The following is an 18495-nucleotide window of genomic DNA, read 5'->3' as shown; positions in this document are numbered from 1 at the left end:
TCAATCAATCAATCAATCAATGTTTATTTATATAGCCCCAAATCACAAATGTCTCAAAGGACTGCACAAATCATTACGACTACAACATCCTCGGAAGAACCCACAAAAGGGCAAGGAAAACTCACACCCAGTGGGCAGGGAGAATTCACACCCAGTGGGACGCCAGTGACAATGCTGACTATGAGAAACCTTGGAGAGGACCTCAGATGTGGGCAACACCCACATGTGCAACATGTGAATGTTTTAGTGGGACCTAAATGCGACATCTGAAAGGGGTGCAAATTATTTCCAGCTCATTAAAAACAATATTTGTTTTAATGTCATTGTAAGTGGGCCAAAACACTTATATTAGAAAATCAATCAATCAATCAATCAATGTTTATTTATATAGCCCCAAATCACAAATGTCTCAAAGGACTGCACAAATCATTACGACTACGACATCCTCGGAAGAACCCACATAAGGGCAAGGAAAACTCAGGGAGAATTCACATCCAGTGGGACGCCAGTGACAATGCTGAGTATAAGAAACCTTGGAGAGGAACTCAGATGTGGGCAACCCCCCCCCCTCTAGGGGACCGAAAGCAATGGATGTCGAGCGGGTCTAACATGATACTGTGAAAGTTCAATCCATAGTGGCTCCAAGACAGCAGCGAGAGTCCCGTCCACAGGAAACCATCTCAAGCGGATCAGCAGCGTAGAGATGTCCCCAACCGATACAGGCGAGCGGTCCATCCTGGGTCTCGACTCTGGACAGCCAGTACTTCATCCATGGTCATCGGACCGGACCCCCTCCACAAGGGAGGGGGGGACATAGGAGAAAGAAAAGAAGCGGCAGATCAACTGGTCTAAAAAGGAGGTCAGAGATTTAGGACTTAAAATAGGCCTTGTTTTATAGTTATGTTTGTTGACATATTGCCGCTTAGCTAGCTATAGTGTACTGAGCAGCCAGGACGAGACATGGGTACCTTTCACATTTGAATCGATACGGTACCAATACCTATTACCTTGAAATCGATACTGGTACTCAACGGTACCAATTTTTGGCACTACTATGCAACGTTCCCTCTAACTGGGTTGGTGGAGCGGCCGTGCCAGCAACTTGAGGGTTCCAGGTTCGATCCCCGCTTCTGTCATCCTAGTCACTGCCGTTGTGTCCTTGGGCAAGACACTTTACCCACCTTGCTCCCAGTGCCCCCCACACTGGTTTAAATGTAAAAATTAGATATTGGGTTTCACCATGTAAAGCGCTTTGAGTCACTAGAGAAAAAGCGCTATATAAATATACTTCACTTCACTAATTTTTCATGTGTCTAAGCCAGGGTTGTCAAACAAATTTTGGATCGGGGGCCACATGGGGAAAAAAATCCACTCCCAAGTGGGTCGGACTGGTAAAATCACGGCACGATAACTTAAAAATCAAGACAACTTCCGATTGTTTAAAAATAGAACAATCACATTCTCAAAATGTACGAATCATAAGGTTGTTGGTTGTTTTTTTTACACTTACATGATGCGGTTAATAGCAGTTACTTCTCAGAAAATGATTCCCTGAACAGACACACAACAGTTGTTCATTTATTCTACTACTGTGGCTTTATTGTTTTGTGTATATTTTATAGTTTTGTGTATCTGAAATAGGATTAGCCACATTGCCATAAATGGAAATTAAATAATATAAAAGAATCCAGAGATGTAGGGGTGCTTTATTTTTTGTTTTACTTTTGTAGATGTTAAATTTGCAGATAATTACTGCAATATATATTTCAAAAACATTCATTGCTCTTCCTTTTTGCTTTTACCAGTAGCAGTTTAGAAGTCTGGAGTAAAAAAGTGCACAAATATGTCAAATACATTAGTTCACTTCAGGTGCTTAATCAAAGATCCATACAACATAATCTGATATGATTTCATAGTTTAAAGCACTATTTATGTATTTTTTTATGATAAATAAGTGCTAAAAATGTTTTTGCTTGCGCGTTTTGCACGCTCACATGAATTATTTGTGCCCCAGGTGTGCCCCAGTACAGTATTAGGTCTAGTGACGCCCCTGGTTCTGAATAAATGATAATGATAATGTTCATTGTTGGTAATTTTCAATTTATTAAAAATAAAAAAATCATCTCAAAATCAAATTACAGGTTTTTATTTATGTAGTTTGCTCATTTTCCTCGACTGGTTCACTAACATGTGGTTTATTTTGTTTACATATGTAGCATCATCTACAAAGATACAAAGAATTGCTATTGCGACATCTAGTGGACACTATTCCCAAGTGGGGCGGACTGGTAAAATCACGGCACGATAACTTAAAAATCAAGACAACTTCAGATTGTTTAAAAGTAGAACAATCACATTCTGAGAATGTACAAATCATAAGGTTGTTGGTTGTTTTTTTTACACTTACATGATGCGGTTGATAATATTCTATCTTTATTTGCTGTTATTTATACGTTCTGAATAAATGATAATGATAATGTTCATCAGTCAACTCACTGTTGGTAATTTTCAATCTGTCAAAAATTTAAAAAAAATCATCTCAAAATCAAATTACAGGTTTTTATTTATGTAGTTTGCTATTTTTTTCAGACTGGTGCACTAACATCATGTGGTTTATTTTGTTTACATATGTAGCATCATCTACAAAGATACAAATAATTGCTATTGCGACATCTAGTGGACATTATTCCCAAGTGGGCCGGACTGGTAAAATCACGGCACGATAACTTAAAAATCAAGACAACTTCAGATTGTTTAAAAATAGAACAATTTCATTCTGAAAATGTACAAATCATAAGGTTGTTGGTTGTTTTTTTTACACTTACATGATGCGGTTAATAGTATTCTATCTTTATTTGCCGTTATTTATACGTTCTGAATAAATGATAATGATAATGTTCCTCAGTCAACTCATTGTTAGTCATTTTCAAGCCATCAAAAATAAAAAAAATCATCTCAAAATCAAATTACAGGTTTTTATTTATGTAGTTTGCTCATTTTCCTCGACTGGTGCACTAACATCATGTGGTTTATTTTGTTTACATATGTAGCATCATCTACAAAGATACAAAGAATTGCTATTGTGACATCTAGTGGACACTATTCCCAAGTGGGGCGGACTGGTAAAATCATGGCATGATAACTTAAAAAACAAGACAACTTCAGATTGTTTAAAAATAGAACAATCACATTCTGAAAATGTACAAATCATAAGGTTGTTGGTTGTTTGTTTTTACACTTACATGTTGCGGTTAATAGTATTTTATCTTTATTTGCCGTTATTTATACATTCTGAATAAATTATGTGATATTGTTCATCAGTCAACTCATTGGTGGTAATTTTCAATCTGTCAGAATAAAAAAATAATCCATCCATCCATCCATTTTCTACCGCTTATTCCCTTCGGGTTCGCGGGTGCGCTCAGCTACAATTGGGCGGAAGGCGTTGTCCGCCCTGGACAAGTCGCCACCTTAAAAAAATAATCTCAAAATGAAATTACAGGTTTTTATTTATGTAGTTTGCAAATTTTTTTTAGACTGGTGCACTAACATCATGTGGTTTATTTTGTTTACATATGTAGCATCATCTACAAAGATACAAATAATTGCTATTGCGACATCTAGTGGACACATTTAGAACAGCAGTTTATTTCATTCAAAAATTTCGGCTCATTTTTATCCTTGGCAAACTCATTCCACGGGTCGTATAAAACCTGTTTGCGGGCCTTACGTTTGACAACCCTGGTCTAAGCAAACGCAAAAACTCCCGGCGCATTCAGTGGAGCACATGTGAGCAACAGCAGACGTGCACACTGTGGCCATACTAGCATCACGCCTGTCCCAAACCTGACTTAATAACAAAGTAAAATGTTTTAATATAATATTCAAATTACAGTTTCATGAAATTATTTTCTAATATAAGTAATTTGGCCCATTTATAATGAAAATACCAAACTAATCTTGTTTTCCATGAGCTGTGCACTATTATCGTATGTCTGGATAGGGCTTCTACTATAGAAATAATTTGTACCCCTTTCAGAGAAAACATTTAGCTCCCCTTAAAACATTCTCATGTTGCACAATGAAATGTAAGCACAGGATAAAGTGTGCATTCCTGTAACTTTCTGCCTGTGAAATATATATTTTTATTAACATTTCTTTAAGAAGGGGGGGACCGGAGTTTGTGTTCCAACTATCGTGGGATCACACTCCTCGGCCTTCCCGGTAAGGTTTACTGGAGAGGAGGCTACGCCGGATAGTCGAACCTCGGATTCAGGAGGAACAGTGTGGTTTTCGTCCTGGTCGTGGAACTGTGGACCAGCTCTATACTCTCGGCAGGGTTCTTGAGGGTAAATGGGAGTTTGCCCAACCAGTCTACATGTGCTTTGTGGACTTGGAGAAGGCATTCGACCGTGTCCCCCGGGAAGTCCTGTGGGGAGTGCTCAGAGAGTATGGGGTATCGGACTGTCTGATTGTGGCGGTCCGCTCCGTGTATGATCAGTGTCAGAGCTTGGTCCGCATTGCCGGCAGTAAGTCGGACACATTTCCAGTGAGGGTTGGACTCCACCAAGGCTGTCCTTTGTCACCGATTCTGTTCATAACTTTTATGGACAGAATTTCTAGGCGCAGTCAAGGCGTTGAGGGGTTCCGGTTTGGTGACCGCAGGATTAGGTCTCTGCTTTTTGCAGATGATGTAGTCCTGATGGCTTCATCTGACCGGGATCTTCAGCTCTCGCTGGATCGGTTCGCAGCCGAGTGTGAAGCGACCGGAATGAGAATCAGCACCTCCAAGTCCGAGTCCATGGTTCTCGCCCGGAAAAGGGTGGAGTGTCATCTCCGGGTTGGGGAGGAGACCCTGCCCCAAGTGGAGGAGTTCAAGTACCTAGGAGTCTTGTTCACGAGTGAGGGAAGAGTGGATCGTGAGATCGACAGGCGGATCGGTGCGGCGTCTTCAGTAATGCGGACGTTGTACCGATCCGTTGTGGTGAAGAAGGAGCTGAGCCGGAAGGCGAAGCTCTCAATTTACCGGTCGATCTACGTTCCCACCCTCACCTATGGTCATGAGCTTTGGGTTATGACCGAAAGGATAAGATCACGGGTACAAGCGGCCCAAATGACTTTGGGGCTCTCCCTTAGAGATAGGGTGAGAAGCCCTGCCATCCGGGAGCAACTCAAAGTAAAGCCGCTGATCCTCCACATCGAGAGGAGCCAGATGAGGTAGTTCGGGCATCTGGTCAGGATGCCACCCGAACGCCTCCCTAGGGAGGTGTTTAGGGCAGGTCCAACCGGTAGGAGGCCACGGGGAAGACCCAGGACACGTTGGGAAGACTATGTCTCCCGGCTGGCCTGGGAACGCCTCGGGATCCCCCGGGAAGAGCTAGACGAAGTGGCTGGGGAGAGGGAAGTCTGGGTTTCCCTGCTTAGGCTGTTGCCCCCGCGACCCGACCTCGGATAAGCGGAAGAAGATGGATGGATGGATGGATTAACATTTCTGTAATATAGTAACAGCATTAGATGATTAATATCCATAAATTAACATTTTTAAAGGCCTACTGAAATTTGATTTTCTTATTCAAACGGGGATAGCAGGTCCATTCTATGTGTCATACTTGATCATTTCGTGATATTACCATATTTTTGCTGAAAGGATTTAGTAGAGAACATCGACGATAAAGTTCGCAACTTTTTGCCTGTATCGGAAGTAGCAGACGATGTGTGCGTGACGTCACGGGTTGTAGGTCTCCCCAGATCCTCACATTGTTTATAATCATAGCCTCCAGCAGCAAGAGCTATTCGGACCGAGAAAGCGACGATTTCCCCATTAATTTGAGCGAGGATGAAAGATTTGTGGATGAGGAAAGTTAGAATGAAGCACTAAAAAAAAAAAAAAAAAGGCAACGGCTCCAGGCGACGGCAGTGGGAGCGTTTCAGATGTAATTAGACACATTTACTAGGATAATTCTGGAAAATCCCTTATCTGCTTATTGTGTTAATAACATTTTAGTGGGAAATAATTCCACATTCAAAGCTTCAACAATTAGTTTCCTCAGTTCCCAATGGTTTATTGAGTGTTGTAAAAGAAAAGGTGATGTAACACAGTGGTGAACATGCCCTTTCCCAACTACTTTGGCACGTGTTGCAGCCATGAAATTCTAAGTTAATTATAATTTGCAAAAATAAAATACAGTTTATGAGTTAGAACATCAAATAGTGCATTCCATTGAATATGGGTTGAAAAGGATTTGCAAATCATTGTATTCCGTTTATATTTACATCTAACACAATTTCCCAACTCATATGGAAACGGGGTTTGTATATAATGTTACACTGGCAACAAGAATGCTGATGATGGACCTTAACTGGATGTTCTCCAGCTTCACGCTCGTATCTAGAAAGAAATATGTTTTACATACAGGTTTGATTTACATTTAAAATGTATTGTACAAAACAGAAATGAGTATATTATAAACCATAAATACTGAACTGATCCGTCCTTGACCTTCCTTCGCCCAACGCTGCTTACATTGTATAAATCTTTCAGGGTTTTCCCCAAGAGCACAGAGCTCGCTATAATGTATCGCTGCTGTCAGATAATATCTGAAAATCTATGTCATCACCAGTTCACACGATCACTGTCGACGCCCTGTGCTGCTATTGTGTCAGCCGTTTTATTGACAACAGCCTCGCGAGGTATTTACTCTTAGCCGTGAGGGGAATGACACCAAGATGGGGAGTTACTGGGGCGATGAGACACCATATTGGGAGGGTGAATGTTTTTTTTTCTCACCCCTTTGGTTTGTGTTTTGTCAGATGGAGGATTTGACTTGGAGGATACGCTGTCAGCAGGCGCCGCACAAGACACGCCACCGCAATCAGGGCGGAGCCACAGTGCTGGATCAGGAGGTCAGTGAGCTAGAATGTTGGGATAAACACCCTTCTCATTCAACATATGTGAAACTATACACTATATTGCCAAAAGTATTTGACCAGACATCCAAATGATCAGAATCGGGTGTATAGAATCAAGCACGTCGGCATGGAGACTGTGTCGACAAACATTTGTGAAAGAATGGGTCGCTTTCAGTGATTTCCAGCGTGGAACTGTCATAGGATGCCACCTGTGCTAAATATTCCAAATTCAACTGTCTGCTTTATTATAAGAAAATGGAAGAGTTTTGGGAACAACAGCAACTCAGCCCCCAAGTGGTAGGCCACGTAAACTGACAGAGAGGGGTCGGCGGATGCTGAAGCGCATAGTGCAAAGAGGTCGCCGACTTTCTGCACAGTCAGTTGCTACAGAGCTCCAAACTTCATGTGACTTTCCAATTAGCCCACGTACACAACGCAGAGAGATTCATGGAATGGGTTTCCATGGCTGGGCAGCTGAATCCAAGCCATACATCACCAAGTCCAATGCAAAGTGTGGGATGCAGTGGTGTAAAGCAGTGGTCCCCAACCTTTTTGTATCCGCGGACCGGTCAACGCTTAATAATTTGTCCCGCGGCCCGGGACAAATATATATATAAATAAATAAATGATAAATGGGTTGTACTTGTATAGCGCTTTTCTACCTTCAAGGTACTCAAAGCGCTTTGACACTACTTCCACATTTACCCATTCACACACACATCCACACACTGAAGGAGGGAGCTGCCATGCAAGGCGCCAACCAGCACCCATCAGGAGCAAGGGTGAAGTGTCTTGCTCAGGACACAACGGACGTGACGAAGTTGGTTCGAGGTGGGATTTGAACCAGTGACCCTCGGGTTGCGCACGGCCACTCTCCCACTGCGCCACGCCGTCCCTATATATATATATATATATATATATATATATATATATATATATATATATATTTTTTTTTTTTTTATTTTATTTTTTTTTTTTTGTCATGAAAAAGGGAAGTTTTTGTGGTTAGTGCACTAATTGTAAGTGTATATTGTGTTTTTTATGTTGATCTAATAGAAAAAAAAAAAAAAAACAAACAAACAAAAACAAAAACAAAAATATATATATATATATATATATATATATATATTTTTTTTTTTATAAAAATGAATAAAAAATTATTCTGCGGCCCGGTACCAATCGGGCCACGGCCCGGTGGTTGGGGACCACTGGTGTAAAGCACGTCGCCACTGGACTCTAGAGCAGGGGTCGGGAACCTTTTTGGCTGAGAGAGCCAAAAAGCCAAATATTTTAAAATGTATTTCCGTAAGAGCCATATCATATATTTTTTTAACACTGAACACAACTAAACGCGTGCATTTTTAAGTAAGACCAACATTTCTAGAGTTTAATAGGTCTCTTATTCTTTCTAATAACATTGTTATTCTGAAGCTAACTATGGAGGGGGCGTGGCCCGCCGGCCTGCAGCGAACTGGGGTGTGCCAGGACCGGCTTCGAAATCAGCGAGAGCTGCGTAGATGATCCACCTGAGCCTTGTTTATCAAATCACCTGTCGCTCTGTTATAAGCAGCAGCCAGGAGGAGAGACGGGGTTGGGGCTGGAGCCAGAGCGCGAGCGAGAACGAAAGAGAAAAATACAATTTCTGGAAAGCAACTGTGAGACTTATTGAAAAATAAAACAATAGTTTAACCCTGAAACGGGCTCTCATGTCGGTGCTTGGTGGTCTGAAGAACCCCCAGGAGGACAAGCCCCACACTAACCAATAATTAATAAATAACTTCTTAACGCAACTTCTTGAACAGGTGTGGTAGTAAACGGATGGATGGACTAAAAATGCATGAGAATGTTTTATGTTTTGAACATTATTTTTAACACCTTTTTACAAGTGGAATTATTCATTACTTATCATGTTAAGCAATGTCAGCTCAGATTTATCCGAGAGCCAGATGCAGTCATCAAAAGAACCACATCTGGCTCGCAAGCCATAGGTTCCCTACCCCTGCACTAGAGCAATGGAGACACGTTCTCTGGAGTGATGAATCAAGCTTTTCCATCTGGCAATCTGATGGACCAGTCTGGGTTTGGAGGTTGCCAGGAGAATGGTTCATTTCGGACTGCATTGTGCTGAGTGTGAAATTTGGTGGAGGAGGAATTATGGTGTGGGGTTGTTTTTCAGGAGTTTGGCTCGGCCCCTTACTTCCAGTTAAAGGTCTACTGAAAGCCACTACTACCCACCACGCAGTCTGATAGTTAATATGTCAATGATGAAATATTAACATTGCAACACATGCCAATACGGCCTTTTTAGTTTACTAAATTACAATTTTAAATTTCCCGGGAGTTTCGTATTGAAAACCTTGTGTAATGATGACGTGTACTCAAGACGTCACGGGTTTTTAGGAAGTATGAGCGATACGCACACACACAGCTAAAAGTAGTCTGCTTTAACGGCATAATAATACAGTTTTTTGGACATCTGTGTTGCTGAATCTTTTGCAATTTGTTCAATTAATATTGGAGAAGTCAAAGTAGCAAGATGGAGTTGGGAAGCTTTAGCCTTTAGCCACACAAACACATGGTGATTCCTTGTTTAAAATTCCCGGAGGTGAAACTTTACTATGGATCAGAGCGCGGTCAACCAGCAGGTTTCGGTGAGAAAATTGTGGTTAAAAAGTCAGTTCTTACCGGAGAAAAGCTGAGTTTGTGCCGTCCATAGCTGCCTTCGACTCCCCTGAGACACACCCGTGGAGACACCCTTCCGACTATCAGGTACTATTTAACTCACTAAAACACTAGCAACACAATACAAAAAGATAAGGAATTTCCCAGATTTATCCTACTAAATGTGTCTAAAAACATCAGAATCCGTCTCAATTGCATCCATCCATCCATTTTCTACCGCTTATTCCCTTTTGGGGTCGCGGGGGGCGCTGGCGCCTATCTCAGCTACAATCGGGCGGAAGGCGGGGTACACCCTGGACAAGTCGCCACCTCATTGCAGGGCCAACACAGATAGACAGACAACATTCACACACTAGGGCCAATTTTAGTGTTGCCAATCAACCTATCCCCAGGTGCATGTCTTTGGAAGTGGGAGGAAGCCGGAGTACCCGGAGGGAACCCACGCATTCACGGGGAGAACATGCAAACTCCACACAGAAAGATCCCGAGCCTGGATTTGAACCCAGGACTGCAGGACCTTCGTATTGTGAGGCAGACGCACTAACCCCTCTGCCACCGTGAAGCCCGTCTCAATTGCAATTTTTTTTTTTCTAGTCCGTCGCTATCAATATCCTCAAACACGAATCTTTCATCCTCGCTCAAATTAATGGGGAAATTGTCGTTTTCTCGGTCCGAATAGCACTTTTTGTTGGAGGCTCCCATTATAAACAATGTGAAGATGTGAGGAGCCATCAAACATGTGACGTCATCGTCTGCGACTTCCGGTAGAGGCAGCGCTTTTAAAATTGCGAACTTTATCGTGGATGTTCTCTACTAAATCCTTTCAGCAAAAATATGGCAATATCGCGAAATGATCAAGTATGACACATAGAATGGACCTGCTATCCCCGTTTAAATAAGAACATCTAATTTCAGTAGGCCTTTAAAGGGGAACATTATCACAATTTCAAAAGGGTTAAAAACAATAAAAATCAGTTCCCAGTGGCTTGTTATATTTTTTGAAGTTTTAAAAAAAATGTTACTGGTATATCCCTAAATAAAGCTTTAAAGTGCCTTATTTTCGCTATCTTCGAAACCACTATCCATTTCCCTGTGACGTCACACAGTGCTGCCAATACAAACAACATGGAGGTTACCACAGCAAGATATAGCGACATTAGCTCGGATTCAGACTCGGATTTCAGCGGCTTAAGCGATTTAACAGATTACGCATGTATTGAAACAGATGGTCGGAGTATGGAGGCAGATAGCGAAAACGAAATTGAAGAAGGAATTGAAGCTATTGAGCGAATAGCTATTGACGCTATTCGGCCATAGCGTGGGTGTACCTAATGAAGTGTCCCATAGCATGGCTGCCTTATTAGCATCGCCGGTAAAATGTGTGGACCAAACGATCAGGACTTTCGCATCTTGTGACACTGGAGCAACTTAAATCTGTCGATTGGTAAGTGTTTGTTTCGCATTAAATGTGGGTATCTAGTTTCAAATGTACATACAGCTAGCGTAAATAGCATGTTAGCATCGATTAGCGTAGCATGTTAGCATCGATTAGCGTAGCATGTTAGCATCGATTAGTTAGCAGTCATGCTGCGACCAAATACGTCTGATTAGCACATAAGTCAACAACATCAACAACACTCACCTTTGTGATTTCGTTGACTTAACGGTTGCAAATGCATCTGCAGGTTATCCATACATCTCTGTGTCATGTCTGTCTTAGCATCGCCGGTCAAATGTGAAGACACTTTGGTACATTCAATGGGGGTCTGGCAGCAGATTTCTTGCCAGTGGTGCAACTTGAATCCCTCCCTGTTAGTGTTGTTACACCCTCCGACAACACATCGATGAGGCACGATGTCTCCAAGGTTCCAAAAAATAGTCGAAAAAACGGAAAATAACACAGCTGAGACCCGGTGTTTGTAATGTCAAAATGAATATGGCGGGTGTGTTACCTCGGTGACGTCATCGCTAAAAGACCGATGAACAGAAAGGCGTTGAATTTGCCAAAATTCACCCATTTAGAGTTCGGAAATCAGTTAAAAAAATACATGGTCTTTTTTCTGCAACATCAAGGTATATATTGACGCTTGCATAGGTTTGGTGATAATGTTCCCCTTTAAAGGAACTTTAAATGCTCCAGGATACCAAGACATTTTGAACAATTCCATGCTCCCAACCTTGTGGGAACAGTTTGGAGCGGCCCCCTTCCTCTTCCAACATGACTGTGCAACAGTGCACAAAGCAGGGTCCATACAGACATGGATGACACAGTCTGGGGTGGATGAACTTGACTGGCCTGCACAGAGTCCTGACCTTAACCAAATAAAACACCTTTTGGATGAACTAGAATGTAGACTGAGAGCCAGGCCTTCTCGACCAATATCAGTGTGTGACATCACCAATGCGCTTTTGGAAGAATGGTGGAAAATCCCTATAAACACACTCCGCAACCTTGTGAACAGCCTTCCCAGAAGAGTTGAAGCTGTAATACAGGGGTGTCAAACTCAAATACAGATTGGGCCAAAATTTAAAAACTGAACAATGCCGCGGGCCAAGATTGAACAAATTAACCTTTTAATAGGGACCCAAACAAGTTTTGCATTGAATATTGAACAAGCAAGCCTTATATATTGATAATAATGAAAAAATATCAATGGTATATCAAAAAAAATTTAGATAAAAATTGAATGCCTCTTTTCTATTTGCAGCCTTCCGAGGAAAATATCCAAATAAACTTTTTCCACAGGCTGATAATAGATTTAAAAATCAATCAATCAATCAATGTTTACTTATATAGCCCTAAATCACTAGTGTCTCAAAGGGCTGCACAAACCACCACGACATCCTCGGTAGGCCCACATAAGGGCAAGGAAAACTCACACCCAGTGGGACATCGGTGACAATGATGACTATGAGAACCTTGGAGAGGAGGAAAGCAATGGATGTCGAGCGGGTCTAACATGATACTGTGAAAGTTCAATCCACAATGGATCCAACGCAGTCGCGAGAGTCCAGCCCAAAGCGGATCCAACACAGCAGCGAGAGTCCCGTTCACAGCGAAGCCAGCAGGAAACCATCCCAAGTGGAGGCGGATCAGCAGCGTAGAGATGTCCCCAGCCGATACACAGGCAAGCAGTACATGGCCACCGGATCGGACCGGACCCCCTCCACAAGGGAGAGTGGGACATAGAAGAAAAAGAAAAGAAACGGCAGATCAACTGGTCTAAAAAGGGAGTCTATTTAAAGGCTAGAGTATACAAATGAGTTTTAAGGTGAGACTTAAATGCTTCTACTGAGGTAGCATCTCGAACTGTTACCGGGAGGGCATTCCAGAATACTGGAGCCCGAACGGAAAACGCTCTATAGCCTGCAGACTTTTTTTGGGCTTTGGGAATCACTAATAAGCCGGAGTCCTTTGAACGCAGATTTCTTGCCGGGACATATGGTACAATACAATCGGCAAGATAGGATGGAGCTAGACCGTTTAGTATTTTATACGTAAGTAGTAAAACCTTAAAGTCACATCTTAAGTGCACAGGAAGCCAGTGCAGGTGAGCCAGTACAGGCGTAATGTGATCAAACTTTCTTGTTCTTGTCAAAAGTCTAGCAGCCGCATTTTGTACCAACTGTAATCGTCTAATGTTAGACATGGGGAGACCCGAAAATAATAGGTTACAGTAGTCGAGACGAGACGTAACAAACGCATGGATAATGATCTCAGCGTCTTTAGTGGACAGAATGGAGCGAATTTTAGCGATATTACGGAGATGAAAGAAGGCCGTTTTAGTAACGCTTTTAATGTGTGACTCAAAGGAGAGAGTTGGGTCGAAGATAATACCCAGATTCTTTACCGTGTCGCCTTGTTTAATTGTCAAATGTTAGAGTTGTATTATTAAATAGAGTTCGGTGTCTAGCAGGACCGATAATCAGCATTTCCGTTTTTTTGGCGTTGAGTTGCAAGAAGTTAGCGGACCTCCATTGTTTAATTTCATTAAGACACGCCTCCAGCTGACTCCAATCCGGCGTGTTGGTCAGCTTTAGGGGCATGTAGAGTTGGGTGTCATCAGCATAACAGTGAAAGCCAACACCGTATTTGCGTATGATGTCACCTAGCGGCAGAATGTAGATGCTGAAGAGTGCAGGGCCAAGGACCGAACCCTGGGGAACTCCACACGTTACCTTAACGTAGTCCGAGGTCACATTGTTATGGGAGACACACTGCATCCTATCAGTAAGATAAGAGTTAAACCAAGACAGGGCTAAGTCTGACATACCAATTCGTGTTTTGATACGTTCTAATAAAATATTATGATCGACGGTATCAAAAGCAGTGCTAAGATCGAGGAGCAGCAACATAGATGACGCATCAGAATCCATCGTTAGCAATAGATCATTAGTCATTTTTGCGAGGGCTGTCTCCGTGGAGTGATTTGCCCTGAAACCGGATTGAAAGGTTTCACATAGATTGTTAGACGCTAAGTGTTCATTTAACTGCTCCGCAACAATTTTTTCGAGGATTTTTGAAAAATAAAATAACAATAATGAATGAATCAAACATTCAAGCCTTGAAGTAGCAAGAGAAAGTGCATGAATAAAACGTTAGTTATTGCTCAGTTTGCTACACTGATTTGCTTTAAGACTGAATATGGAACAAGCAACGATTATTTAACTTAATAGTGCAAAATCAACTTTCAAAAAACAAACTAAAAAACATCAATAGTATTTTAAATACAATTTAAATGAATAAATAAAAATGCCTCTTTTCTATTTGTAGCCTTCTGAGGTAAATATCAACATTAACTTTTTCCACAGGCTAATACACCTGAAAATGAAATAATGAGGTGGGCGGGGTTTGGTGGTAGCGGGGGTGTATATTGTAGCGTCCCGGAAGAGTTAGTGCTGCAAGGGTGTCTAGGCGTTTGTTCTGTTGTGTTCATGTTGTGTTTAGGGATGCACCGAAATGAAAATTTGTGGCCGAAGCCGAAGCCGAATAAAATTTAAACGCTTGGCCGAAGGCCGAATACCGAATAATGAATGCAGTTTTTTATAATTTTTTTAATATTGCATAAATAGCCTAGAATAAATATTTAGACATGTTTTTCAAATAAAAGTATTTTTGTATTGAATATTGACATTTTTTTAATATTCCAGTAGCCTTTGCTTTTTAAAAAAAGCACAAAGTTTTTCATTTATATTAGGCCTTCAAACAAAACATGCATTCCAAAAAAAAATAAAGTGCATTAAAGTGGATAAACCCACAACAAATGAATTATTGTCCTTTTGGCAAAAGTCTGCTTAGCCACAGTAGATATGCTAATAATGTAAACAGAAGGCTTAAGTAAATCTCATTTAAGTGTGTGCTTGTAACCTCATACACTTATACAGGTAGCCTACACAACAGGCTAATAATGTAAACAGAAGGCCTAAGTAAATCTCAATAAGTGTGTGCTTGTAACCTCATACACTTATACAGGTAGCCTACACAACAGGCTAATAATGTAAACAGAAGGCCTAAGTAAATCTCAATAAGTGTGTGCTTGTAACCTCATACACTTATACAGGTAGCCTACACAACAGGCTAATAATGTAAACAGAGGCCCCACTAAATCTCAATAAGTGTGTGCTTGTGACCTCATACACTTATACAGGTACACAACATATCCCAACGTCACTGCACGTTGGTTGATTGCGTCACCGCGTCCAAAAATAGCGTCACACGCCACTATCCGGCCTTGTTTTTAACTCATTCCACCGAAGGCCGAATGTGGCTTTTTTTGCCATATTCGGCCGAATGTATTCGGTTACCGATTAATCGGTGCATCCCTAGTTGTGTTACGGTGCGGATGTTCTCCCGAAATGTGTTTGTCATTCTTGTTTGGTGTTGGTTCACAGTGTGGCGCATATTTGTAACAGTGTTAAAGTTGTTTATACGGCCACCCTTCAGTGTGACCCGTATGTCTGTTGATCAAGTATGCCTTGCATTCACTTGTGTGTGTGTGTGAAAGCAGCGTATATTATGTGACTTGGCCGGCACGCTGTTTATATGAAGGAAAAGAGGACGTGACGACAGGTTGTAGAGAACGATAAAGGCAGTGCCTATTGTTGTCCGGGTGGAAATATGAGTATTAGCGGTGAATGCGGTATATACCGGCGGGCCAGCTCTAATGTTAAAGTGATACTGCCTCAAGGGCCAAACGAAATTACATGGCGGGCCACAGTTTGACACCCATGCTGTAATAGCTGCAAAAGGTGGACCGACTTCATATTGAACCCTATGGGTTAGGAATGGGATGGCACTTCAAGTTCATATGTGGGTCAAGGCAGGTGGCCAAATACTTTTGGCAATATAGTGTATATTGTTTGTTGATTGCTAAAACCCGAGGGACAAACTGGGTATATTACTGAGGAGTCAATATCACGGGGGTTACATTGCAGACCACCCCTGTGTTAAGTGAAGTGAATTATAATTATATAGCGTTTTTTCTCAAGTGACTCAAAGCGCTTTACATAGTGAAACCCAATATCTAAGTTCCATTTAAACCAGTGTGGGTGGCACTGGGAGCAGGTGGGTAAAGTGTCTTGCCCAAGGACACAACGGCAGTGACTAGGTTGGCAGAGGCGGGAATCGAACCTGCAACCCTCAAGTTGCTGGCACGGCCACTCTACCAACCGAGCTAAACCGCCCCAAGTGAATTTACGGTATTCATTTTTATGATCTCCTTTGTGGAGGGAGTCCGGTCCGATCCGGTGGCCATGTACTGCTCGCCTGTGTATCGGCTGGGGACATTTCTGCACTGCTGATCAGCCTCCTCTTGGGATGGTTTCCTGCTGGCTCCGCTGTGAACTGGACTCTCGCTGCTGTGTTGGATCCGCTTTGGACTGGACTCTCGCGACTGTGTTGGATCCATTATGGATTGATCTTTCACAGTATCATGTTCTCATAGTCATCATTGTCACCGACGTCCCACTGGGTGTGAGTTTTCCTTGCCCTTATGTGGGCCTACCGAGGATGTCGTAGTGGTTTGTGCAGCCCTTTGAGACACTAGTGATTTAGGGCTATATAAGTAAACATTGATTGATTGATTGATTGATGATTCCTTATAAGCCCACCGCATAGCTTCCACACATGTTTATAAACACTTTGCTCGTAAAATACTTCTTACTGTAAATAAAACGTACGTAATTTCAACCTGAAAACTCGGATGGGTACTTAAATCTCATCGTACTTAATGGTACTTGCACTAAGACAGCAGCAATTGAATCGCAAAGACTGTCTTTGTCTGATTCGTTCACAGCAGTTTGAAATATTGTTTGCCTTTTGAAAATAACAGAAGTAATCGGTTACAATGTTAAAATGTTGTCATCTTGAATAATTAGGTGCATAAGCAATGTTTTGTGGAAATATTCTTAAAGGGGAACATTATCACAATTTCAAAAGGGTTAAAAACAATAATAATCAGTTCCCAGTGGCTTGTTGTATTTTTTGAAGTTTTTTTCTAAATTTTACCGGTCTCGGAATATCCCTAAATAAAACTTTAAAGTGCCTTATTTTCGGCTCTCTGCCAAGACACTGGCCATTTCCCTGTGACGTCATACAGTGCTGCCAATGTAAACAAACAATGGGAATACCACAGCAAGATATAGCGACATTAGCTCGGATTCAAACTCGGATTTCAGCGACTTAAGCGATTCAACAGATCACGCATGTATTGAAACAGATGGTTGAAGTATGAAAGTATTGAAGAAGAAACCGAAGCTATTGAGCGAATAGCTATTGACGCTATTCATAGCCATAGCATGGCCGAATAGCTGCGTTAGCATCGCCGGTAAAATGTGCGGACCAAACGATCAGGACTTTCGCATCTTGTGACACTGGAGCAACTTAAATCCGTCGATTGGTAAGTGTTTTTTTTGCATTAAATGTGGGTGGAAGGAAACGTAATATAGTTGCAAATGCATCTGCAGGTTATCCATACATCTCTGTGCCATGTCTGCTTTGGCACCGCCGGTAAATAGCATGTTAGCATCGATTAGCGTAGCATGTTAGCATCGATTAGCTGGCAGTCAACATCAACAAAACTCACCTTTGTGATTTCGTTGACTTTATCGTTGCAAATGCATCTGCAGGTTATCCATACATCTCTGTGCCATGTCTGCTTTAGCATCGCCGGTCAAATGTGGAGACACTTTGGTACATTCAATGGGGGTCTGGCGGCAGACACTTTTTCGCATCTTCGGGCCAGTGGTGCAACTTGAATCCCTCCCTGTTAGTGTTGTTACACCCTCCGACAACACACCGACGAGGCATGATGTCTCCAAGGTTCCAAAAAATTGTCAAAAAAACGGAAAATAACAGAGCTGAAACCCGGTGTTTGTGATGTGTTGAAAATGAAAATGGTGGGTGTGTTACCTCGGCGACATCACATTCTGACGTCATCGCCTCCAGCGCGATAAACAGAAAGGCGTTTAATTCGCCAAAATTTACCCATTTAGAGTTCGGAAATCGGTTAAAAAAATAGATGGTCTTTTTTCTGCACCATCAAGGTATATATTGACGCTTACATAGGTCTGCTGATAATGTTCCCATTTAAAGGGGAACATTATCACCAGACCTATTTTCTGCACCATCAAGGTATATATTGACAATTACATAGGTCTGCTGATAATGTTCCCCTTTAACTGTCAGACAAAAACAAGTTGCCACTTTTTGTACAGCCAGGCAGGCTAGTGAAGTTGGCACGTTGTGTAGTTTGTAAATAAAAACAGAATTACACAGAATAATGATTTGCAAATCCTTTGCAGTTTATTTAATTAAATATAAGTTGAAAAGAAAATATCTTGTATGTTCGAACTGAGAAACATTTTTTTTGTGTGCAAATAATCGAATTAACTTACAATTTCATG

At 41.7% G+C, this 18495-nt stretch overlaps 1 protein-coding gene across 2 annotated transcripts in view; it reads left to right on the top strand.

The window, feature by feature from the left end:
• Positions 1-18495, top strand: part of si:ch211-39i22.1 (magnetosome-associated protein MamJ) — a 90405-nt gene that overhangs the window by 40784 nt on the left and 31126 nt on the right. For both annotated transcript variants that reach the window (XM_061879031.1, XM_061879030.1), the window contains exon 7: positions 6811-6903. In XM_061879031.1, the coding sequence (XP_061735015.1) occupies positions 6811-6903 (93 nt within the window). The remainder of the gene's footprint in view (positions 1-6810; positions 6904-18495) is intronic.

This window comes from Nerophis ophidion, linkage group LG19, assembly GCF_033978795.1.
Source record: "Nerophis ophidion isolate RoL-2023_Sa linkage group LG19, RoL_Noph_v1.0, whole genome shotgun sequence".
Lineage (NCBI taxonomy): Eukaryota > Metazoa > Chordata > Actinopteri > Syngnathiformes > Syngnathidae > Nerophis > Nerophis ophidion.
This window is presented reverse-complemented; position numbering and strand designations above follow the sequence as displayed.